General features: G+C 41.3%; 4 protein-coding genes across 8 annotated transcripts; 1 reads left to right on the top strand and 3 right to left on the bottom strand.

Annotated features, from left to right (window-relative positions):
• Positions 1-116: 116 nt before the first annotated feature.
• Positions 117-16,849, bottom strand: usp47 (ubiquitin specific peptidase 47). Of its 2 annotated transcripts, none has more exons than XM_053427546.1 (28): positions 16,523-16,849; positions 12,327-12,521; positions 10,611-10,727; positions 10,320-10,473; positions 10,128-10,224; positions 9,895-10,040; positions 9,721-9,800; positions 8,773-8,922; positions 8,443-8,538; positions 8,192-8,344; positions 7,712-7,870; positions 6,750-6,893; positions 6,572-6,648; positions 6,238-6,293; positions 5,858-5,970; positions 5,623-5,724; positions 5,198-5,405; positions 4,905-5,020; positions 4,646-4,765; positions 3,718-4,522; positions 3,291-3,466; positions 3,126-3,206; positions 2,903-3,018; positions 2,579-2,697; positions 2,290-2,420; positions 2,097-2,144; positions 1,881-2,011; positions 117-1,592 (listed from the first exon to the last, which is right to left on the bottom strand). In XM_053427546.1, the coding sequence occupies exons 1-28, from the start codon at positions 16,565-16,567 to the stop codon at positions 1,418-1,420; spliced, it is 4,110 nt and encodes a 1,369-aa protein (XP_053283521.1). In that variant the 5' UTR covers positions 16,568-16,849; the 3' UTR covers positions 117-1,417. The 2 variants fall into 2 exon arrangements, with proteins under 2 accessions (XP_053283521.1, XP_053283530.1); XM_053427555.1 differs by lacking the exon at positions 16,523-16,849 and adding an exon at positions 13,770-13,816.
• A 91-nt stretch (positions 16,850-16,940) lies between these two features.
• On the top strand, positions 16,941-18,845 carry LOC128444908 (uncharacterized). Of its 2 annotated transcripts, XM_053427610.1 has the most exons (8): positions 16,941-17,158; positions 17,411-17,481; positions 17,732-17,908; positions 18,172-18,230; positions 18,304-18,366; positions 18,454-18,516; positions 18,605-18,736; positions 18,820-18,845. In XM_053427610.1, exons 1-8 carry the CDS (start codon positions 17,136-17,138, stop codon positions 18,838-18,840), a joined length of 609 nt encoding a protein of 202 aa, XP_053283585.1. In that variant the 5' UTR covers positions 16,941-17,135; the 3' UTR covers positions 18,841-18,845. The 2 variants fall into 2 exon arrangements, with proteins under 2 accessions (XP_053283585.1, XP_053283577.1); XM_053427602.1 differs by having other exon boundaries at positions 18,605-18,845.
• LOC128444896 (putative nuclease HARBI1) lies at positions 18,731-20,063 on the bottom strand. Of its 2 annotated transcripts, none has more exons than XM_053427585.1 (4): positions 19,755-20,063; positions 19,561-19,673; positions 19,369-19,480; positions 18,731-19,260 (listed from the first exon to the last, which is right to left on the bottom strand). In XM_053427585.1, exons 1-4 carry the CDS (start codon positions 19,990-19,992, stop codon positions 18,890-18,892), a joined length of 834 nt encoding a protein of 277 aa, XP_053283560.1. In that variant the 5' UTR covers positions 19,993-20,063; the 3' UTR covers positions 18,731-18,889. The 2 variants fall into 2 exon arrangements, with proteins under 2 accessions (XP_053283560.1, XP_053283568.1); XM_053427593.1 differs by having other exon boundaries at positions 18,731-19,257.
• A 799-nt stretch (positions 20,064-20,862) lies between these two features.
• clec3a (C-type lectin domain family 3, member A) lies at positions 20,863-23,076 on the bottom strand. Of its 2 annotated transcripts, none has more exons than XM_053419605.1 (3): positions 22,862-23,076; positions 22,694-22,786; positions 20,863-21,955 (listed from the first exon to the last, which is right to left on the bottom strand). In XM_053419605.1, the coding sequence occupies exons 1-3, from the start codon at positions 22,971-22,973 to the stop codon at positions 21,558-21,560; spliced, it is 603 nt and encodes a 200-aa protein (XP_053275580.1). In that variant the 5' UTR covers positions 22,974-23,076; the 3' UTR covers positions 20,863-21,557. The 2 variants fall into 2 exon arrangements, with proteins under 2 accessions (XP_053275580.1, XP_053275590.1); XM_053419615.1 differs by having other exon boundaries at positions 22,694-22,780; positions 22,862-23,074.
• Positions 23,077-24,421: the final 1,345 nt, after the last annotated feature.

Raw genomic sequence — 24,421 nt, 5'->3', positions numbered from 1 at the left:
ATTTGTACAGTACCTGAATATAATTGTGCTGAATTTTAACACCTATTCTTGAAATTAGTATAAGTATTTATCATAAATTAACTTGAAGTTGGAAACAAGACAGAAAATTGTTATGAAAAAAAAAACACTTTAATACTCTAAAATCATTTTAAACTATTTCACACAATTTAAATCTCAAAAGAAACATAAAAAAAGAATTTCTTCAGATATTGGCATTTCTACAGTGAATAGTTGGTGACAGCATCAGCCGCCCAGACGGGTCGACATGCTGAGCTTCAGTCCCAGGAGCTGTTTCCCAGCTGGACTGATGGGTCCAGCGGGCTTTCTCCACCCTCTGGTGTCAGTCTGTCAAGCAGCAGCAGGTAGAAGCGCCATTTACGACCCCACGCTCTATGCCAAAAACCCAGAGAGCTCCCAACCCTCGGTAAAACACCACACATACACACACGTAGATGACACCAGAGACCTACACCCAGTTCATATGGTGCAAATAAAACCAAACAATGAAATCCACTTTCTAAATCAAAGGTTAATACAGACAACATATGATCATGAGACCTAATTGAATAATCACGTCTCGAGCAAAAATAATAATTTACAACAAACAAAAACAAGTATTACCTTAACATGGTTGACATGATTCATTGTACTTTGTGGTTAAGGATCATTAAACCAATGTCTCACTAAATCGTGCATGACCCCTGCATCGTAGGAGAGTCAGAGCGGTAGAAACAACCTCCAGTTTACAAAATTATTAATTGTTGCTTTTTTCTATTCATCAAATCTTGTATAAATGACACCTCAGCTGGTTGTAGAGTCACTGAGAGGTAGAGGTTTGCCTCAACCAGAGGAAGTAAGACTGGGGGAGGCTTGATAAGTAGTTCATGGATGTAAGTCCTGATCAGGACGGTTAAAGGAGGATATGAATGATTTCTCTGCATGAGCAAAGGGTGAGCGCAGTTGGACTTACAAGATGGTCACAGATGAATCAGTATCAACATTATGTCCAAAACAGGAAGAGGGATGTGGAGTGACGGTGGAGAGAGTGAAGGAGACTGAGGAAGATGAAAACAGGGCACTCAAATAGACAGGATGCGTGACTTCCTGCCCACGTTCACAGTCCTAACATCTCCGCACCCACCCCTCAAACTGATTTTTCTGTACAGTATTTGATTCTTCTGTGTCGAATAGCTTTTGTACTTCCCTTTAAACTTTACAGTACAATAGACTATAGTGCACCACCAGGTTTCTGAGCCAGTCCGGGGGCTGCGGGTGGAGGCTGAGAGCACGTCTCACAGCGCTGCTTGATGTTCAAGTCACTACCAGGCCCGACACTAGGACTGACACCCAGAGCCTGGTTGCAATGCCACAGCAGCCAGATGTAAAGTGAGTAACCGGAGGAGCGGTTCTCTGCACCTCAGTCCTGCCCCGGGTCTTTGGCAGGGCCTCCATCTAGGTAGATCTTGAGGGCTTTCTCCTTGCGTGGCGAGTAGCTGACACGGTGACCGGTCTTCAGCAGACGGCTGCTCTCCTTCTTCATCAACTCGTTGCGCTCGTCCTCAGACAGCTCCATCGGCTCCTCAGTGCTATCCCTGCACAGAGAAACGTCACAGTGAGGTTGGGCTCACGTCACAAATATTAAATAAAATTTTACAAACAGGTTTCGAGCTGGAAACCGTTCACAGTAGTTACGTTTCTTAATAATGTCTTTATCTAGTAGAGTAACGGTTCACATCTGTACGGATCGATGTGATGATCGCATTTGAACCACAGGTAAACGATTTCATGTTTACATATTGAAGGGAATATATTTAATTTTGTGTTGACTGAAAAGACGGAAACATAAACCCGTCTTTGAAAGTGCATAGTCGTTTATTTACCTGTAGAAGACAACAGCTCCGTCATCACAGATGTACAGAGGCCACACATTAAGAGTCGACACCTTGGGGTTCCAGTCCAAATCCTGATGAATCTCCAACACAGAAATATCACAAGGAAACGTTCCTCTACCCTGCACACAACAGACAGAAAGGTTAACTGAAATGTAACATGACAAGTTAATCTAGGTGATGTTTGAGATAAATAACTTCACAAACCTTTGCAAAATCCAGGTTTTCAAGAGGGATCGCACTCATTTCACTGAGCTGCAAAAAGAATAAAGAGATCAGTCACACTGAATAGTTTCCTCTACACTAAGGCAAATGTAATTTAAAATTAACAAAAAGGCAAAGGAATAAAACGCAGGAGGGCAGTTAATGAATATGAAAAAAAACTCTGCGAGAGACGTACCTTCTCCTTCAGTTCTTCTACGCTGCTGCTCTCAAGAATCACTTCCTGAAAAGGTCCCAGCTTCATCGTGGCCGGGCTCCATCTCCTGGTCAGAACAGCAAGCTGCGACATGGATTTCATCTTCTCTGGTTCTGATAAAAAGATAAGGGAGATCACAGATCACAGGCCTGAGGCTGGAAGTGGAAGAAGAGCACTGGTGGTCTCTTTTAGACATATATTGTATATATTTAGGTTTTGAGGAATTCTATTAATGTTGGTTGGACATAATCTTTGAAAGAGCAAATGTTACCATTAAGGACTTCCATGAAAACTTCCCAGTTAGAGGAGATGCTGATGTCCTCCTCGTAGACGTGGTAATCTAGAAACACTGTTCCTGGATTCTTCCACGTCTTTTTCCTGAGACGAACACTAAACAAACACAAAAATCATTAATGAATATTTCTTATAACCACAAACTGTTATATCCACTTTACTACGGATTTAGATTGTTCTCCATGTGGTCTATCAATAATCAATAGATTTATACAGGCTAGAACTACAATTCATTTAAAGATGAATGCCACACACTCAAGGTTTGTGATTCATTTAATTCCCTATAATCTCAAACACTCACCTGTCAATGCTGAGGTCCAGCTTGCAGTGCTCTCTCAACTGAGGGAGCAGCTCCTCCTTGGACTGTCTGACAGTCATGCCCTTGGCAAACACTGTGTCCACAAGGAACTTGCAGGGCTGAAGAGCAAAGAAAACACAATCATTAATATTATAATTGACATATTCATGCAACTTAAACCGAAACCCAGTCAATCATCATGACAGAAAATACATTATTATCTTACCTCTGCTTCATTTACTAGTAGTTGATACACTTTTACTCTGTATTCACCCTTTTTCAGTGCTCTACCCAGTCGAATGGTTATCTATGCAAATAAAAAAATTGGTATTAGTTCAATTATACACTTACTTTCAAAATCAAATAAATAAATTCTGAATATTTTATGGACCTTATTATCATCAGAGAACGATGACAGCGTTTCGTTTAGCCGCACACTCTCAAACTCCTGGTTGTTGGCATAAACCCGGAACACCTTGAACTGTGTCGTCGTCACGCCAACGTAGGGCTCCAGATTCTGTTTAAACGCTGCTAATGTTATTCTCTTGTCCACGTGAACGACTAAACCTGAAGAGGACCACAAGAAACAGCAATTACACATTTTGTCCCCATTATTCACCGTAGATAAGAAACAGATATGCTGAATTTGTTGGACACTCTCCCTCTTTGCCCTGATCATTAGAGGTGAGTATGGTTTGTTTTAAATGTAGAAGGAGGTTCGGCAAGAAAACTGTTAAAAATATCTTTAAAACAGATTTTACTAAATTTCATTCCAATTTCATGGTTCATGTTTGACCAGGTGAGCTACCGATTCTTACATTTTTGTGCATCCAACGACGGGTCATCCTGAGAACAAGGTTCTACTCTGAAGTACAGGTATTGAGATCCCGCCTTGCTCTTCCCGTTGTCGTCGTACTCGCTGTCAGTCCCAGAGTCTTCTTCAGCAGTGTCCCACGTCTCTTTTTTGCCCTCGTGAGCTTTGGAGCGCCGGCTACTTGTGATGCTGTGCGAGTCCAGGCCATTGGCCAACTGTAAGGGCCCGCTGTCTGCATTACAAAGTGTGTCACTACTGTGGCTGGAGCTGAGGATGTCGCTGTCCACTGAGCTGGTGCTGCGGTCATTGTTCACCTCAGAGTCTGAGCGTTCCTCACAGGGGTCAGAGGAGGCACCCCCGCTGCTGCCAGCTGTGGCCCTAGTCCGGTTCTCCAACTCTCTGTTGTCTGCGCCGATGCACAGCGAGGAGTTTGAGTCAGCCTCTTGGGTCGGAGACTCGATATGTTCAAAGTCACTGGTGTCCGAGCTTTTCTGGCTGTCGCTGTTGCTGTTGCTGGAGCCCTGCTGCTGCTGCTGCTGCCTCTGCAGAGACAGATTCTTTAACTTTTCAGTGCTCTCCTCCAGTATCGCCTCGACAGACTTCCTGTTACCATTGGACCCATCCAAGGGCACTTCAGAGTCATCTCCCACTTTTTGGCAAAGAGTTCTTTTGGCCAAGGTACCAGGGGACTGCTCAGGCAGCAAGACCACGAGTCGGATCGTGTTCCCGTGACGATCCAACAGTTTCCACAAGACTGAGTCAGTGAAAGCAACCTGATGATCCGTCGACTCTGAGCTCTCTACGAAAACCTGGATTAAAAAAAAGAATTAAAATAGATGAAAATCAACCTTAACAATGTCAAAAATGTAAAGTGTAATAACATTTTTAACATGGAATCACAAAAGCCAAAATTTTAAATAAATTTAGGAGACCTTGTTACTCCTGAAGAATCCCTCAGCTTTCAAGGTCTTGTTTGGAACATAGAGGAGCCGGAGGTCGTTGTAGCAGCGCTCAAGGACCAGGCGCATGGCTTCTGCTGATAGCCCTGCAGCCTATAAAGAAACACATAGATGAGGCTGCAAGGCTGTTCTCACACTCTGTTTACTTTAACACAAATGCTGGAGTTGATTTTAAGAATAGCTGAGATAAAGACAAAGAAAATACAATGTAGAAAAGAACAGAGTTGGAAACCTGTGCAATAAGCTGCTTGAATTCAGTGATTGTCTGGTTCAAGTATGCCCGAACGCTGATTGGAGAGGCAATGGTCTCACTCTTCAGATCCACAACATGGACCTTCACCATCACCTCTGTAGAAAATCAGAAACACACCCACTTAGAGATAAAGCATACGCACATCACTTTGCTTGATCTTCTGAGCAGCTGTACACAATTATCTGTGTAGCACTATGTAAAACAATGATAATCTCTATCACTGTAAGACATTCTCAGTGAAAAGTTTGGCTCCACAGTAGTAGGCTACTGACCTCCAGGTTTGTAAGGCTGGAACACTTGCTCAGGCCGGCGGGTCTCCAGTAGCAAGTCGAACATGTACGAGGACTTGACACCGCCCAACAGGAGACCCATCAGTGTGTCCTCCTCACCCTCATAAGAGCGCTCCAGGTACTCGTGGAACTCGTCATACTTGACCAGGCGACAACAGTCAAGAGCGGCGACCCCGTCCAGCTCCATCATCTGAGGTTCCGAATAAACAAATGTATAAAAAAGCATATATAGCAAGTATCATCTTTCTAAAAATGATAAGGCACTGACACTGTCTACTTAACATAAATATTTTCCCAAGCTTACCATGAATTTAAGAAGACCCTAATATTCATTTATCAATATTTTTACTATCGAAACACATTGACCAGATTGGCCATTTTATTGGAAAACCAGAAAGCTGACAAACCTTGTAGGCCATCTCTGTTGCTTCTCTGAGCGTTTTGTCCTTGTGAACTTCCAGCTTGCTCTCCATCATCAGCTTAACAGGATGCATACAGAACAGCTTGATCTGAAGGTCAAGAGAAAGACATTGAGAAAAGTTTTGTTTATTAAAAGATCGAAATACAGGCAGTTTATCAACTGATCCATGTTCAGAAGTAGGGCAGTGGATCTGAACAAGGTCAAATAACCACACACTGTACCTTGCAGGTATTGCGCTCAATCTCCCTCTGTCTCTTTTCCTGCTCTTCAGACTCTTTCTCCTTCTGAACCAAACTCTTGATGTGCCCTGGGAAGTCTTCCACAGTTAAATACTCTGCACACAAAAGAGAGCACACATTAAATCACATTACAGGAAAAGATCTACAATTGAGCACTAAACACATAAGAGTCACAATAATTTATGTTTTTTAGCCTTTTAAAGAAATGAAAACAGGGTGATCGTGTGCAAATAAAACATAAAAAAGTTAAATGCTATAACCAGCGCTTTCTTTTAACACTGACCAGAGTTGTTGCAGTTGCTTTTATGATTTAAGAAAACCAGCACAATGGACAAAGTATCATGTTTGAAACATTTTCTTACTTGCATTCCTTGAGGGATCTTTCAATCTATAAATCAGCATATATGCATTTGTGGAGCTGTTGAACGGGAAAAAAATGTATTGTTAATGAATATAGTGGAATATATATTTGTAGAAATAAAAATGTAGAGAGAAAGAGAAGATATTGTTTTGTCAGTCCTAAGAGTTGGAGCCTAACCCTTCAGCAGGAACAAGAAAGTACAATGAACAAAGAACAAACAAGAACCCTTTTGTTTCCCAGTTTGAACACAGATGTAAATGGTTATAGATTATTACTGTTCTATTCCCTAAGGGCAATGTACTCTAGGAATGCAATGAATGTTGGAGACCACTGACCTTGCAAAGGCACTAGAATAATAGCCTCTGTTCCCTGAGGAACCCCCATGTGTCTTTCTGATATCATCCTGGGTGATCTGCCCAACAGAAATGCAAAGACATATACTGACAATGATTCAACAGATACACGTTAATAATGATGATGTTAAAATGATGGTACTTGAGGGTTTAAGCTGACCTTGCTAACGTGCTGATCGTTGTAACTGTACCACTGGCCATCACTGAAGGATTTGATGCAGGCATAGTAATGGCCACCAGCAGCACTCCCCGAATGGACCATGACGGAGAACAGCTCAAAGGTCAGCATACTCTGAGAAGAAGACTGGATAATTCCAGTTGTTCAGATAAGATATAATAACAAGGTTGTATTGTGTTATAGCAATGACACAATATAATAAATATTATGCTCAGCTAAAGACTTTGACCCACAAAGCTTGTCATCTAGAAAGTGAAATACACATGAAACAATCAACTTGTGTCACCAGCGTCACTGTGACTGCCAGCTGCTCAATAACATAAAAGAAAATGTTGTTAATTTTGTCCCTGTCTGTAAGTTTGCGTTGCTCATATATATTTTCAGACAATTCAATTAGCAATGATATTAACAACAGGATCTATAGTGAGTTAAAAGAAACCTTGTATTAAACAACATTAATAGTCTATTTAAGGACTGTAGTATCAAAAACTTGATACAATTTCTCTCACCAACTTTTTTTGCACAGCGCTCATGTAGTAAGGGAATCAATTATATTAATGAGCGTCCACTCATTGATATAATGTTATCTTACCTCAACCATCAAGACATGCCTAACCCCCTGAAAGACGTGTCAGAAAGTGAGGACTAGCCAAAATGTTCCCACTCTATATGGTCTAATAGTCAATAGATAGATATACCAGTACACAAGCAGGTATGTTATGTATACTAGCAGCCTGAAGCTCAAACACAGAGTTAACATAATAATATGAACATGGGTTGAAGGTTAAGGAAATCATTAACCAGATGATGTTATGGGAGTGTTCATAAATTCTATCTGAAATGGATGTCACAAATCCAGTTTCAGTTTACTCTCAACGGGGCCAAATTTAATGATTTGAAAACAGAACCCATGATACCCATCAGTGAGTGGTGAAGATGGTCACCTTTGGCTTCAACACCCTCTCTGTGCTACCAGTGCTGTCCAAGCAGATGCCCTCATCCACACAATCATCAGTGGAAAAATCATTGCTCATCTGGTCGCTGTGGCAACTGCCTTCATTCTCCGCTCCACTGTCAGTGCAGCTCTCCGTCTGAGGCGACTTCTACCGGGGGACAATTTCAAAAACAGCAATAGACAATGGTTAAAAACATGTCAAGCTTGGCACAGTGGTTTTTGTAACTTATTTTGGAGAAAAATGTGTCACATAGCTCCACATGGATTATGACTCACTAAATAAAAAAACACATTGGATGCTAATGGCATGTGACACATTTATCTTTTTCCAACTAAAGCTTATAGTCATGTCAATTGATGGTGAACAGATTAATCAACAATATGTTCAATACTGTGTAGACCCATTGATTAAATGTCAATCTGGAATAGTGAAGGAAGCAAGTACCACTGATGCTGCTGCTGCCCTCACCTCGTCTTCCATATCAATGAATGGACTCATGTCAAGCTCCTCTGGGAAAGTCATGCGGTCATTAAGCTTGATGCGATGCATAGTGGTGTAGTCAAAATCAAACCGTTTCAGCTGCAGCGTCAGCAGGTAGGGAAAGTGCAGAAATCTTAGACCCTGTGCACAGAAGCATTCATTAGATGATCAGACAGGTCATAAGTGGAACACTGTATTTTCTGAACATGACTGCCATGTCGCATTTTTCGTCTGCTCACCTTTCGGGCATCACATTTCTTTTTGCAGCGTTCACAGAAGTACTGGTTGGCCCCATCCAGAGTTTCTGGTTGGACAAATGCCTGCAAAGCCTCCTCCTGTGGTAGGAAAATTATAAATCAGTTACATTTATAGAAAGTAAGTGTAAAAGCTAACCCTCAGGTTGGTTGTACAGTGCTGAGGTTTTACAGTGTGTTTTTATTTGTTTCCCTTAGTCTTAATGGGTTAAGAAGCTGTGGAGCCCAAAGAGTGAATGAATGTCAGATGCAGTCGGAGTCTTCGGTACCAGTGTGCTAAATTTTTTAAGGAATGAAATGGAGACAGAAACTCACCACACTGCCATAGGCCTGGCTGACTCCGAAGGGTCTGATCACAAGAGGGATATCCAGGTAAGTATCAATCCTCACACTCTCATAGCCACACTCCAGACAACGGACATAATCCTTTAGCTTCCCCTGGTAGAGCTGGTTGATCAGGTCAGCCTGAGGACAGGGATGTATGACAGTCAGGCCTCTTCAGCCACGTATCACTTGTAACAAAGCAGCATTTGTTTGGGGTTGTGAACTTTCCAATTTTGAAGAAAGGCAAAAAATCTGCAAGAGTTGGATTTACTCCTTTTTACTTAAAAAATAAAATAATCTACAAAATATGTAATTTAAACTTCTGCAGATGCACAGTAAGATGCTGAAGACAACATGGTACACATTAACATTTGAGGGGAGTCTCCTCATAACATCAATTCACTTGTCATAGGAGGCGCTACTTAAGAGTGAAAACAGCTGTATCGTGTCGTCAGTGGCTCAACAGAAGAGCTGTTTTCACAGGTTAGCAGAAGAACAATGTGGACGACACATGTATGTGCATCCCAGTTATAGATCAAGGTTTGAAGAATACTAAAACTTCATGTCATCTGGAGTTGATAAACAGTTCTACTTGATTGGTTTTATAAATTCCCTGTTTTATTGTAAATAAATAAAAAAACATTGTTCTATTATAATACTTGTGTTGTATTTAATGGATTCAATCTCATGCATTGATTTGGTCCAGACCAGGAGCTCATATGTACAGACAACATGGCTACATATGCGCAGACAGGCCTGAGTGTTTGCAGTTTATAACTCACTCTTGAGATAAGAAACAGCTGACCCTGGGGCTTACTTACTGGCCCGTTTCACTTTTCTCACAGTAGGTCTTTTGTTTTCAATGTGAGGGGTGAGACCTCGGATCAGCTGCAGATTTTTTGATGTTGAAATTCTAAGAAAATATTAGCTTTCTCGTACCTGCTCTGTCTGCTTCCACTTTTGTTCCAGGGCATCAAACATGACCCTGCACAGCTCCTGGATGTCATGCTGCTGCCAAGCTAAAAAAACAACACACAAAAAGTGTCATTACAGAGACAAATACAGAGACAAGCCATTGTGAGTCTAGTCACAGGAGAGCAAATAAAAGCTCACCCTCGCTGCTGTCCCAACCAAAGCTCCGGGTCACGTCAGTGGTCTCAATCGCCCGTTTCTTACTCGTCTGCAGCAGGACAAAAAGCCTTTGCAGCTGGAAGGGGATACTAGTGACTGGATCCTCCTCCAACTCCTCAAACTCCCAGCTGAAGTTGCACAGAAGACAATTTTAAAACACAATACATTGATTTCACAAGTAAAACGTCACAAAGATTATGAGCACGATTCCTCACTTGTAGAGAGCATTTCTGAACTCAGGGGTCATGAACAGTGTTTGTAGAAGACTGTTCAAATAGCAGGTCATTGCTTGGTTAACCAAGCCCACGTAACCTGCAGCGGAGGAAAGGGACAAGAAGAAAGAGTTCAGCTGAGGTTGTATAAAAGAAGTGATGTCACATGTTCAACAGCTCAACACCAAAACTCACCCGTCTCAGATTTGCTGAGGATAGATGAGTAGGAGTAAGATGGACTGCTGTAGTCACCACTGCAGCCTGCAGTGGCGTCTCTTGGTAGAGGCCCAATAAACCGCTCCTGCGAGCTATCATCCAGTCCACTGCTGTCTGCTGTTCCTGACTCATCCTGCACACAGACATTCAGGGGAAATAAAATACCTCTAGTTTCCAAACCCTAAATCTGTAAAGGCACTAACAACATACAAACATTTTCATATGGTCTAAGAAATTAGGAACTAGCTTTTCTCATCATGTACCACTCACCGATGCAATCTGGGGCTGCTCTCCATCTTTGTCTGTAAGCTGGAGGAAATTCCTCTTACCATCAGGCTCAAAACCAGAATCTGAGAGGGGCATCTCACTGTTGTGGTCTAGAGGTGCCTTGAAGGTAGCAGAGCAAAGAAACTTAGTCACATGAGCTTTACTTGGTGTACAGTGAACAGATCAGAAACAAGCCCTAGAAAATGCACAAAGGCAACAGGAGCAAATATTTCAAAAAATGACAAAACAACATGCTGGACAAACTCACAAGTCTCCAACTGAATTCATTTTCAGAAAATCCCCTGTATTGATGTGGTGTATGAGGAAAGTAGCTTGAAGCCAACATCTGAGCAATGCAACAGAGTTGTCTTTCTCCCAAACAAGCTGAGGACAAGCCAGCAAAGTGCTGCAGTGGAAACATGCAGAGGCTTAATCCACTGACCTACTCAGTGAGATAACAGACACAGCACCTGGGATTTGGCCTGGGTCAGCAGTGGGATTAGCCAGGGCTCATTTAAGAAAAGGGAATAGAATCTACATAAACAGACAATTGAGAACACACTCAAGTCAACACTGATAGCGCACATTAAGAATGAATTCCCTCTATGGATTTCTGTGATAAATACCTGCACTGCCATTCTGCCAGGATTTGGTTTTCTTTGAAAGAGAGAACAATGGCATGGAGAGTTCCATTTATGAACACTGGTAGCATAAAAAAAGAACTGCTGGCCATCTGACTTTCAAACATATCTTTAAAACAATCAGCTTCACTGAAGTCATGATATGGTGAAACTTCCCTTTTAAGTAGAAGGTGCAGGGGCTGTTGTATTGTCCGGACATACACTTAGAATGTGGAGGATAAGTGAATGGCACCAACAAAACAGGCTAGGAACCATTATTATGAGTCCCACTAGAGATCACCTGACACACTAACAAATCCAAATTGCCTTTGTTGATGGAAACAGGGGGCAGGGCATTCCATACCTCTCAGCTCTAGTGCTCCTCTTTGACCTCCTCTACTGCCATCACACGTGATTTGACTCTGTGCTATCAGGAGCCAGGCAGGAGAGGCACTCTATTGTCACTAGGATTTTAAAACAGAAATAGGACTCCATACATCTAATTTTGACTGAAAAAATAATCCTTGTTTGGGGACAGCCCTAGTGTTTATGATACCATTTTCCAGCTGCTAATCGTCTGAAAGACAATGAACTGCTCAATAGTGTTCATGATAATGCTCTGGAAGTTTATCACTACCAAGAACACCTGTACCCTTACACAGTCGCTTCATCCACTGTTAAAATAAAAACAGCAATCACTGCAGATTGAATCATGTCTAAGTCAAGAACCTAAACATCTTTAATCCTACACAAACTTAAGCTATCAAAGCTATTAAATAAATACAGGGATTTTCCTGCCAAGCTAGTTTAATATAACTTTTTTTATTTGAGCACTTAAGTAGGAGGGGAGGGGGAAAGACTCCAACTGCAAACACATTTTCAAATCATGAATCATCTATGCCTCCTCTACAACCTGTTAGCTGAAACCCTGAAATGCAACATTTATCAAGACTTAACCTTTTATAACAATGGGGGGATCACAGACCTGTAGCCAATATCCAAGTTGAGATGAGATTATACTGAGAACTTTGTATATTTATGTGGAAAACCATTGTCACATGTAAGCACAAACAAAAGAGACAAAATGAATGTTTCTAACCATGTCCGATGTATTTCCCCAGACAAGGGCTAATGTGCCACTGACGTATCCAGCTTTTTGGGCAACATCTTTATAAAGTGTGGAAAGGGTGGTGGAAGCCGGCAGGTTTAGGGTCAGCCTCTCATTGACTCGCTTTGCACAGGTGGTGTCCTGGATGATACACAACACTCTGGGCTCCTCAGCTGCATTTTGGATCTGAAAGTCAAGAGTGCCAGAAAAAGGTTAGTATTAGTTATATTGGATAATAACATTCTGTAAGGCACCGCCAGTCGGTTCTTACAGCTAAAAAAATACAGCTCTGTATTGGGTATGTGATAGTCTGGTCAGATTTTTAATCTATTTGAGGATCAAAAGCTTTTCTCCAAAAGGCTCAAAAGACAAAAGTTTATATTCCTCAATATAAGATATTGAAAAAATAGCTCTTCACAAAAAAAACGAAACTAATCTCGCAGACTGGTATTAATAACTACCCATCATAAAGGATTATTCTTTTATTTGAAAACTTTATTTATCACTAACTTAGTTTTCTTCAGCTAAAGTAAACCAATATTTAACTAACACCATCTAACTATCTATTTATTTCTCAATTTATCCTGTAACTGTCTTGATCAATTGTTTAATAAGGCTTATTAGGTATTTGATTTGTGCACTCTTTGTAAGTATGGTGCATGATGATTTTGTTATGTCAATGACAAAAACAGCAGAATCTTTCCTACACATGACTGGACAAACCCACTTGATGGAAAGCTGCTTGTCTTTGGTCGCAATTTTCAAAATCTAAAAACACAAACAAAAGGCCCAAACGATCCTAAATCTTTATTTTTTTTTAAAACCATTTAAACACAACAGGCCATGCACTAGCTAACTCATGCTTCATTTAACTGTAAAATACAAAGTGGAGTTTCAAGATGCAGCAAGTCACAGTCCCAGACGTTTGATTTGTGATTAGTCTGGTACGTTCTAAATCAAGTGAAAGCTAAAATACAAAGTATCAAATACTGTTGCCCACCAAGCATCGATGTCACAAACATATTAAGACTTATTTTGTCTTGAATTTGCATTCTTATTTGAATTTTCATTGATAAGATATATCTAAAGATTGTTTTTTTTTATTTGTGAGAAAAAGATGGAATAGCTATTTTTTAGTCAAAATTGAGGTGATAAAACGTTGATGCACAGACAAATCTAGTAGAAAAACAGCACTATATTAGTAGAAAGACGGCATTATATTCCAACTCGATATCTCGTTTTAAAATTTGAATGATACCCTGTGTTAAATGTGATTAGTTATGCCATTACCTGCAAATACATTTGTCTTCTGATTGTATTATTTAAATGTCCCTAATGTTGGATTAAAATTGGTGAAAGGGTTGCTTCGTGCATCTATTCAACAACACCATGCTTTACAATGAGCTCTTTCTCCCACACCCGACACACGTCTACCTGAGAAATCTTCTTCTTCATCTCCTCAAAAATACTTTGTCTGCAACTCCGAAAATCCCCCTAATAACACGTGGAGATAGTTGGGGAGGAACAACTTCAAAACAAACACAATAATGAAAGAAATAATCCAAACATTGGTGCGACACAATGCCAACGTGTAGGCCACACCTACCACTGCCTGGTTGGCCAATCAACCTCTTTGCTGACTATGGAGTGACAAACACAGGAATATATATATTCAAGTCATTCCAGTTGTTGCAACCACTTTGTAAGGTTTGTGATCTTGGAAATAAAGTGACTGACAGGTCGTATAAAGAAGCTACAGCTGACAACACACAAATGTATTATGAGATTAAAGGTGGTTTTTACCATGGATATAATCACAAGGTGCTAACATGAAGAAACAGGTTCTTGTAACTACTTCACACATACTTAAATGTGAAATACAATGATCCTATTAATACAATGTAATGCAACTATGACTGAACAAGCATTGCATTTGATGAACACAAAACCTTAAAGGCATAGAGGTGCTGGTAGCTACTTACACATTAGCAGGCTCAAATCTAATAAAACTAACTGTAGACTGCACATTTGTCAACTTGACCTTTAACTTGGCATTTAGACAGTTAAATCAGTTTGGATGTGACAGTTTGAAAGCATTAGAAATGCTGAAGATGTTGGTGTCCTCCCCCATGACAGTTTGAGCAATAATAACATCATGTACTTTGCTCTGGTTGTTTTTTTATGCGACAATTTTTTCCCTTTTCTTCATCAACCTATGCTAAATTAATTCTCTATTACTTTTAAATATTTATTCCAAATTATTCAAGTGAATGTTAAATTAATTCGTATTGATTATACACTCCTGGACTTAAACTCAAGAGATTTTCAGCAAAACTCCTGCTCATGCCTCTGTACATTCAAAACATATCATACATCTACAATTGTGATGATTTTCTTAGGAATCATGTGCATTACAAATGTTTGATACTTTCTGAGAAAGAAAAAAAATTCTCCTCCTTTTCCCTTCTGGCTCCTCCACATCCTCAACCTGCCTGCATGTACACAGCACCTGGAGTGAGGAGGAGGAGATGATACACTGCTGCTAACTGAAATCATAACAGTGTGTGCGTGTGTAATATTTTGAAAAGACCAATTGCTTGAGAAATAAATACCTGTATTTGCGAGAGGCATTGTTGTGTCCACCAGTATCAGAATGGTGTTACACTGGCTATAAATATTATTATTAAACAAGTCAGATATCAAAAAAGCTTGGAGCCATTTGGCTGCAATCTGATCCAAACCAGAGCAGGAAACTAACTGCTTTAACCTGTTCACACCAGAGAGGTGTTATGTTTGAAGAGCTGGCAGTAGAGTGATTCATAATAATACTAATGTATTTCCTCTTCACAAACACGAGTCATGCGTATTAATTAAAATACTCTATTCCCAGGCAGGCTGTTTAATCAGATGCATTCGTGAGTAGTGTATGTGAAGCCTGCATCTCTGAGCCGATTTTCCCACCGGCCCTTAATATCACCGAATGACGTCCTATGCTTGACGTGTGACTCGGTAGCTGACGTAGATGCAGCCAAAGTGCTACAAAAAAAAAAACCGCAGCCATGATCAAATATTGGTGTGAACAGATATCTTGTATTATCGCTGTGGGAAAACACGAGTAGTGTACAAGTGACGTGGGAACATGACTGACTGCCATGAGAATAATAATAATACAATTTAAAAAGCCCCGGAGACATTTGTGTTGCAATCGCACCGTTAAACCGAGCAAACAATTTACCATCTGCTAACCGATACTTCCGGTGACAGTGGATGGAGAAGACTCTTTTTCTGTTTTTGTGAAAACACGACGACTGCAAGATGTCAACACAGGTTCATAGATTATTATCTTAGGTCGCACACAGCGAACTGGGAGCCAACTAGCGAGCCTTAACGCAGCATGATAAACAAGCTAAGGCTAAATTACTTCTTATTGCAGCAACTGAGCTCGTTGAGGATCAACCGAATAACTAACATTAACGCCATCCGTGTCTAAAATGAGCAAAGCTAGCTAGCATTAGCGTGGTTGAAATGTGACAAGCTAGCGTTCACTGTTACACTACATGTTCCATTCAAAACAATATGCAAAAGGAAGAGAGAGGGGGAAGCAAGTGGAACTGTACGCTAGTGAAACTGGAGGAAACGTCGCTTACACAATGTCAGTCATGACCACTGGTTTATTTAAATCTGGTTTGGCAACTTCACAAACATGTCGTTAACCGGAGTTGTTGCCGTTGGCCAGACTTAAAGGGATAACAACATTTGCTAGCCGAGTTAGCTCGCTAATGTTGACAAATGTCGTCTCTGTTCAGGGGGGGGGGCTTCATGTCAGCAGCAGAAATTTCCAAAGGCTCAATACTTTATTTGATAACAAGAAAGCGTAATAACCTGGCTGGCTAACTTGGTGATAGTTATGCTAAAAAGCTTTAGCCATACACGTAAACTCACTTTGTCTGAGATGTAGCGAAACTAGCCGCTAACTGATGTCGGCTAATGCTAAGTTAGCCATGTCACGATAGGCCGACCAAGTCGTGTTTGGCTAACTGTTAGCAGCGGGGAGTTAGCCTCTGCGACGACACGCCAAGATCACAAAGTCGCAAAGTGGTGCTGAAGTTTTGCGGGTTTCCAAGTGCGTGTTCCGCAGGAGTGACAGCCGAGGGAGAGGCGCACTCCCCCCGCAACAACAAGCTCACCTCTTTGGATACGAACTGGTTCCCCTCGCTAGGCACCATCTCCATTTGGACGACCGTTTAGACGAGCATCTACCCGGACAGGGATGTCAGCGAAGAAACTTTGCGGGGCTACACGCAAGCATGGCCCGCGGTCCGTCCGTCGTCGCTTTGGAGGCTTGGGAGACAAAATGAAACTTGCCCAAACTTGTAGGCTCAAACCGAAAAGTGCTCGTCGGGCTCACTGAGGCACAAAGTGTCCTGCCGCTGCAGACGGAGAAAGATGGCCGGTGGTTTTACTCCGCGAGACTTCATGCACGGAGCCGTGGCGTCACATTCCACTCAGATAATCTTGCGTGATGTGTGCGGGAGGAGCACGTCGGTGGTGCCTGTTTGTTTCTGATTGTTTTTACTGGAGATGATGAAAACATCCGGGGCCCGTTTCACAAAGCAGGTTCAACAAACTCTGAGTTAAAACCTTAACTCTGGGTTGAGCAACTCTGAGCTGTCAAACTCTAAGTTTTCGGTTTCAGAACAGGTGATAACACTTAGTTCAATCAACTCAGAGTCAAGGTAACCCTGAGTGAAGCTTGTGCATGAGGATATAAAAAGCCTTCATCAATGGAACACAGATAACATGATTCACCATGGCAACAAGTGGTAAACAGCCTCGATCCTCCTACTTCTCCCCAGTGGAGTTGGAAATATTAATGACTGCGTATGCAGAAAGTGAGCATATATTTTTAAAAAGAAGCAATACTGTGGCAGCAGCAAAAGCGCGGGATCTTGCGTGGCAGGAATTGCTGACCGAGTCAATGCGTCAGTATTAATTTGAGAAAAAAAAGAAATGTTTTGTCTTGAATGTTCCACTTATTCAACAATTATATTCCATATGTGTGTCTGTGAGCACAGGTGCAACCCAACAGGCACCAAACGGACTTGGCAGCAGCTAAAGATGAAATATAAAAATGTAGTTCAAACAGGTAAGGTATAATAAAGTACAAGCAATTGTGATGTTGTTTAGCCTGCCCTCATTAAACAGCATTTAGTGGCTACATTCAACATGTGATGGATATATTTAAGTAATTAGGGAAATCTGCAAAAAAAAGAGAAATCCCAACACTGCCAGTATTTAATATTGTCTCTATGAAAGCAACACCTAAATGCCTTTTATACATACAAGTCTCCAAAGTTGTGTTTTCTGTATGTATTTAAATTTGACCTCCATTATAGCCAACAGAAAAAAGGCTGAGGCCCGCAAAACAGGTGGCGGTCCACCACCACCACCTCTCACAGAGGCTGAAAAGATGGCCCTCAGTCAGAACAGTGGACGACCCATTGCTGAGGGCATCTCTGGGGGGAGTTCATCGGACCCACCCACGCCCCAGGTCACAGGGGCCTACATAAGAGGTAAGTTATTCAAATGAATGGCATGTACGTTAATCCTTTTTCTAGTGTTCGCTCAGTAATGGCCACCCATTCATCTTAGACACAACTTAGTTGGCACACTGATTTTTCTTGTAGCAGTAAGCTACAGTTCTTTGCAATTGGCTGCTTTTGCTTTCAGATATCAATCTATTTTAAGGTGACTCAGAGTTTGAAAAATTGTGTTTAAATTAGGTGGGGCACTTTTCTGGGTAATCATCAACTGTCTAATCTTCATTTTCTACCAGTTACTGATGGTGTAATCTGTCTCGTTGAGCCTTCTGCCATAACAGACCTCCATGCTGTTGTAAGTACTCTTAATATTCCACAGATTTTTCATAATTGGTAGAATATAACACACACATTCTGTTTCATTACAGGAGGATGATGAAGAAACCTTATCAGCTGCCACAGAGAGGGAAGATGCAGAGAGGCCTGCTGAAGTATACACCTTTTTTTTTTTAAATAACTTTGGCTCAGTTAATAGTGTTGTTCCACAATACAACTTGCAACTTCTTTCTCTCTAACAGAGCCATGCTGGAAATTACAATGGGGAAGAAGGTCCATCAACCTCCACAGCACAGCTTACCTCAGTAAGATGTTGTTCAGCATTGACCCACAACTTACAATGACACTAAATAGACATGGCACTGAAATTCAATGTCATTTATGTTCCTATAGCTCCCTGTGAAACAACTTTACAAGGTATATTTAGAATCTCAAATAAACAAATCACACCTAGAAATGGAGCACATAAGGCTGCAGATCACCAAAACAGAAAAGGAAATACAACTGCTGGACCATCAGTTAAAGGTGGGTGACGTGCCCACAGGTGGATGTTTTTTAATTGTTTCAACAACAAAGGATTAACAACTGTACAAAATTTGTCCTTCTAGGAAATAAAGAAGACCTCATAAAATGAGATGCATATTGTCGTTCTTGAACATTGGGGAGGTGATGGGTCAGTTAGAAATGATTGACACATATCATGTCTCTAACAGCTCTTCCATCTCGTGTATCAGCAGGGGGGGTATGATTAATACCTGGATCACAGGGGGAAAGAGTAGGACATTGTTCTCCTCTAATAGTGGCAATGTTGTGGAGAACCACACATGCCACTATAATGTCACAAGCTCTCTCTGGGGTGACCCTGAGCCTACGAAGGCACTGGAACCGGGCCTTGAGTATCCCGATGGTCATCTCCACTCTGGCTCGTGTCCTGCAGTGAGCCAAGTTGTAGTGTCGCTGTGGGCCAGGCTCAGGGTCAGGGTAAGGGGTCAGCAGATAGCGCTGGCAGGGGTACCCTCTGTCTCCGAGTAGGTAACCATCGAACTCTACTATGATAATACAAGATACAGTTTGTTTCAGTTGCAATAGGAGGAAACAAAATATTTGATCATAGGATATAACTATATACTGTATATAAATTATATATATAAACTCACCACCGGCAAATCTGGCACTCAGTGTCGACTCACGAAACATTCGTGAGTCATGCACAGACCCAGGCCACTTCGCTTCCACATTGTTAATCATGTGGGCTCCATCACATATGATCTTCACAGTGGAGAACAGTAATTAGCTGTATGGTGTAGTGTATTTAATTTGGAATGTTAAAGGCTACTATTTAGGCCTACCTGCACATTAATGCTGTGGACAGATTTCCTATTCACATAATCTCCTTCATTTATTGAAGGAGCGATGATAGGAATGTGAGTGCCATCTATGCAGCCAATCACACCTGGAAACCCTAAAATATATCAAATTGACTGATTAGTGCTTCAAGTCTCAAAGCTTTATGACATAAATGAATTACTGCTTAGACTGATACCTGCAATTCTGTGGAACTCTTCTTTGAGAAGACTGGTGGGTCTGTGACTTGGGAACACTACAAACGTGCATAGTAGCCGTTTCAGTGCAAGTGTCACATTTCGGACAGCCCGACAGACAGTTGCCTTGGACACATGCTCTGCATCACCGACGTTATACAAAAAACTGCCGTTGGCAAAAAAACGAAGTGCAATACAAAGAATTTGCTCGGAACTGAGAGCATGTCCACGATGCGTCATGTGAGCGATGTGAGGGCTGAGAATATCGTTTATATAAATTATAGATGATGCAGAGAAACGGAAACGCTCAAACAGATCAGGGAATGATAAAACATCCAATCGGGGTCTAATAATCCTCTCCCGGTGGAGATGTCTGCGGAGTATCTGCGCCTCGACATCAACTGGCTCTTCAATAAAAGGACACGCCATGTCTGCCACTGCCTTCAGTCTGCAGGCTTCAACTTAAGAGCAGGAGAAACTCGGGGTTAGTTGAAGAAAACCTGCCAGCGAGCAGGTTAGGTTCACGGAGTATGTTGCCAGGGTAACTGACTCAGAGTAAAGCTGAACTGGCTTTGTGAAACTGAAAAACCAGAGTTTCCCTCATCTCAGGGTTAACTAACTCAGAGTTTTCACTAAACCTGCTTTGTGAAACGGGCCCCCGTTCATCTGTGAGAGAGTTTGGATGTTTACAAGCACAACAATGCTCGGATCTCAGTCACATCACAGATCAGCAAATTATAATTACCAGTAGTAAAAATGTACTTGAACCCTTTTCTGATTCATAACTTCAATTTATTTATTTTTATTAATTGAAAATACGAAACTTCAATATATCTTTTATTTAACTGTCACATTACCAACATTTTGTTAAAACATTTTTTTGGCTCTATTAGTTAAGTTTGTTGTGATGATCCTTATTAGAACCAACAGGTATAAAACATTAATTACTTCCTCAATGCACTCATAAATCTCTCTATACCCACATTTATTCATATCGATCTTCAGTTGTCACCACAACGTGTGTGGTTGTTTGTGTGTGTGTGTGTGTGTGTGTGTGTGTGTGTGTGTGTGTGTTCAGTTGTAGAAAATAATAACAAAGTACCTTCGTGCTGAAGACATTTGTAAATTTAATACAGAAAGATGATAACATTTTGAACTTCTGGAAAAATGGTGATAAGAAAAATCAGATTACATTTTTGGTTTATTTCCGTTGGCAGTCATCACCTGAAGCTTTGGGACTTAGGAAAGTATTCCTGTATTCAACCAAATATATAATCATTTTTTAATCAAAGAAATTTGGTTAGAAATGAAAAAGAACCAATAATAAGTTATGTTTTCATCATTAATTGCCAGAAATTTGACACCATGCTCAGTCTTAATCAATGACCAAGGTGAATGATGAACAAGCTGTCAACAACACTCCCTCCCTTAAAGATTCAGTGAGTAGAATTTAGTGACCTCTAGTGGTGAAGTTGCATGTTGCAGCCTAGTCCCCTTCACCTCACCCTCCCCTTCCAAACATGAGAGAGAACCTGTGGGAACTTTCAGTTGTCATAAAAACTAGAAGGCGTTTATTTTGTCCATTCTGGGTTACTGCAAAGAACATGGCGGCCTCCGTAGATAGGACCCGGCTCCAAATGTAAATGTAAACTAATTAAGTATAAAGGACCAATTCTAGGGTAAAGAAAATAAAAAACAATTCATAAATTTGAGATGAAACACACTAGTGAAAAAATCACTAGGATTATTTTATGCTCAAGTTCTGCCAAAAGATCCCTTTCATGTAAATCGTACACACTGGACCTTTAAGGAATGACATATTCACAGATGTACTTTTTCAGGTTGCGACACACCTCATCGTACCACTTTCCCTGTGCAGCCACTGACAGGGCAACACAGCTCTCCCTCTTGGTTCCTGTGGGTTGCTTCTTGGAGCGGTCCCAGTGTAAAAAGCTGACGGGCAAGCTGTTGACATCAACATACTGGCCTTCTTTCACTATGTCTGCCACGCCGATCCAGAAGTCCTTGGATCCCGGAGCACTCCTCTTTGCATAGTCCCACAGTTCATTGTTCTCCATCATGTCCCTTGGCGTAGCAAGGGTTCCCCCCTGGGCGATGCAATCTTCATTCGCCTCGTGGTAATGTTTGGGCTCCTCGATGGTTAGGTAACATTTCCTGTGAGCTTTGATGCCACGGAGACAGACTGAAAACACACAGCACTTACTTCATTAGCGACTACAAGTCACTATTAGTTATTTTAAGAGTCTGAAACTACAGCAATGTTTTTAATTCCCTCAGTAAATAAACATATTAAACAATCTTTACAATCCTTTACTTTGTGAATACCACTTTTTATGTCTGTAGAAAGTCACACATCCACATTCCTAAAACTTTTATTTTTTAGAGTTCACGGTCGTAACAGCTACCAATAACTCGCCAATAAAGGGAAAGGGGGAATTATGAAGATAATAAACATAACAATAAATCGATTCATTTGTTACCTTTTTGTATATGATAAAATATTTACTATTAGCACATTAGAGAAAGAAACAAATAGGAAAGATACTCAAAGTTATTAATATAAATGTTGGATAGTCCCTATGAATTGTTTCTCACATTCTTCCTCTTAGAATTCAGCCTTTTACTTATGTGAGTGCTGCTGCCCTCTGCTGGTGACACTGCATACCAAGAGATCTAGTTATCCCCTCAGCAGTTTCCTGCATGGGAGCTCAGTGGCCTAAATTACAGGCAACACTAAGAGGTCCAGAGTCATATGTATATCCAACACATTAACAATAGAACCTTGGTAATAACTGATATGTTCCTATCATTTTATTTCAGATTTAACTGTTTTTGGGGAGCAATATGTAAGGCAGTGATGCTTCTGAGTGTCTAAATCTCCTGTCAGTTGTTCCCTTTCTTTATGCAGTGAAAGCAGTACCTGTCTGCAACGCCTGCATCTCTTTCAGTGAGTTCACCTCCAGCCACAACCTCTCGAGCTGGGACGTCACATCATCTTCCTCTGCAGCTGCATCTCGACAACGACACCAACACAGGTCAGATACAAATCCCCATCCCAGTGAAACTGATGCATGATGTCTATAGTTACCTCCGGACTGACGAGCTGACACAGCCTTCCTGCTGCGAGACGGGCGGCTGGAGCCGAGGCGGAGCAGGGAGAAGCAGAGGAGGAGGAAGACGGGGAGGGCCAGACGTGCCATGTCTGAGACCAGTGGATCCTAGGGTACAGTGATACAGTGGCTCACCTTATGCTGCTCGGGAAGGAACCAAAAACACTGCAGGCTGCTCAATATATACTGACCCTCTGTACGGCTTCTCCTGCGTACTCCGCGTGCATTGGCCCCAACTCTGTTTGTTTTTGTCCAAACATCAGGAGGAGGTGTGGGAGGCATGAGGGTGGAGTGGCAAAATAATGATTTCCTTGTGTCTGGCGTTTGATAAATATTTACCTGGGACAGGGTGCACTAAGCTATGTTCCCTTTCATTTCACAAACAAACTGGAAATTCATTGACCGCTCCGCCATCACAGAGCGCTCTTCATCTCATCCCCCCTCACTCGTGTCACTTTTGGATGAGCTCAAGTAAAATGAATCTGTGAGAGAGAGGATAAAATGTATGCAGCTTATGAACTGTTGACAACTTTACAGTATTATGCAATCACAGACTCCAACTTGTATTTTATTTAAAAATAAACTGCTATCAGACCAGAGGAAGTGCTGCCCCCAACTCTGGTGAAGGGAAAGTTATTTATAGAGTGAGATGCTGTATACAGAAGGACTGGGGGTGAGACATATGAACTCAATATAGAAATACACCTCTCAAAGCCAGCTCAAGTAAGTTTTACGACTTTACAGCTTCAAAATGTTTAATTTCAGAGCATTATCTTTCAGTGAGGGCCGTACTTAATATTTCAGTGTACACAAAACTTCAATACTTTGTAGAGTAATTCTCTCTTAACTTCAATGCTAATAATATTAAACTGTGTTAGTTTTCATTATTAGATTTTCTCAACATGTGTTTTTTCTTGGCAGGTTATAGAAATGGTTTTCTTTAAAAATACAATAAAATTGAAATTGTTTTGGTCTTAGGTGTAAAAGGATGTAGAATAAAGTCTATTTACCAATTTGTGAAGTGTTAAGGTTAGGGTTGCAATTACGGTTAGAGTTAAGGCTAGGGTTAGGGTTAGGGTTATGGATAAGAAGGTCATAGAGACTTGCGAGTAGTGCGGGCACTCGCGATCGAATGGTCCCATCCCTGAGCTTCTACGACCTTCGGAAGGGGAAAACCCAATTTGTGAAGTGTTAGGGTTAGTGTTGCTATTAGGGTTAGGGTTAGGGGCTGGATTTAGGGTTACGGTTATGGATAAGAAGTTTGTGGAGACCTGCAAGTAGGCTCTACCCCCACTAATGTGGGCCCTCCCGATCCATTGGTCCCATCCCCAAGCTTCTACGACCTTGGGAAGGGAAAAACCCAATTTGTGAATTGTTAGGGTTAGTGTTGCTATTAGGGTTAGGGTTAAGGGCTAAGGGCTAGGGTTAGGGTTATGGATAAGAAGTTCGTAGAGACCTGCGAGTAGGCTCTCCCCCCACTAATGTGGGCACTCCCGATCCATTGGTCCCATCCCCTAGCTTCTATGACTTTCGGAAGG

The sequence above is a fragment of the Pleuronectes platessa genome, chromosome 1 (genome assembly GCF_947347685.1).
Source record: "Pleuronectes platessa chromosome 1, fPlePla1.1, whole genome shotgun sequence".
Classification (NCBI taxonomy): domain Eukaryota; kingdom Metazoa; phylum Chordata; class Actinopteri; order Pleuronectiformes; family Pleuronectidae; genus Pleuronectes; species Pleuronectes platessa.
This window is presented reverse-complemented; position numbering and strand designations above follow the sequence as displayed.

What these genes read in the sequence shown, in the direction of transcription:
- usp47 (XM_053427546.1), bottom strand. Translation starts at nt 16,567, where the DNA reads ATGGAGATGGTGCCTAGCGAGGGGAACCAGTTCGTATCCAAAGAG. An exon ending in GCCAGGCCTATGGCAGTGTG is followed by an intron (nt 8,539 to 8,772) that starts GTGAGTTTCTGT and finishes TTCCTACCACAG; the next exon opens with GAGGAGGCTTTGCAGGCATT. An exon ending in TTGAGCGCAATACCTGCAAG is followed by an intron (nt 5,725 to 5,857) that starts GTACAGTGTGTG and finishes CTTGACCTTCAG; the next exon opens with ATCAAGCTGTTCTGTATGCA.
- LOC128444908 (XM_053427602.1), top strand. Translation starts at nt 17,136, where the DNA reads ATGATTCACCATGGCAACAAGTG. An exon ending in TAAAAATGTAGTTCAAACAG is followed by an intron (nt 17,482 to 17,731) that starts GTAAGGTATAAT and finishes CCTCCATTATAG; the next exon opens with CCAACAGAAAAAAGGCTGAG. An exon ending in CCACAGCACAGCTTACCTCA is followed by an intron (nt 18,517 to 18,604) that starts GTAAGATGTTGT and finishes ATGTTCCTATAG; the next exon opens with CTCCCTGTGAAACAACTTTA.
- LOC128444896 (XM_053427585.1), bottom strand. Translation starts at nt 19,992, where the DNA reads ATGACGCATCGTGGACATGCTCTCAGTTCCGAGCAAATTCTTTGTATT. An exon ending in AGAGTTCCACAGAATTGCAG is followed by an intron (nt 19,674 to 19,754) that starts GTATCAGTCTAA and finishes GATATATTTTAG; the next exon opens with GGTTTCCAGGTGTGATTGGC. An exon ending in GAGTGCCAGATTTGCCGGTG is followed by an intron (nt 19,261 to 19,368) that starts GTGAGTTTATAT and finishes GTATTATCATAG; the next exon opens with TAGAGTTCGATGGTTACCTA.
- clec3a (XM_053419605.1), bottom strand. Translation starts at nt 22,973, where the DNA reads ATGGCACGTCTGGCCCTCCCCGTCTTCCTCCTCCTCTGCTTCTCCCTG. An exon ending in GTCAGCTCGTCAGTCCGGAG is followed by an intron (nt 22,787 to 22,861) that starts GTAACTATAGAC and finishes GTCGTTGTCGAG; the next exon opens with ATGCAGCTGCAGAGGAAGAT. An exon ending in GATGCAGGCGTTGCAGACAG is followed by an intron (nt 21,956 to 22,693) that starts GTACTGCTTTCA and finishes GTGTGTTTTCAG; the next exon opens with TCTGTCTCCGTGGCATCAAA.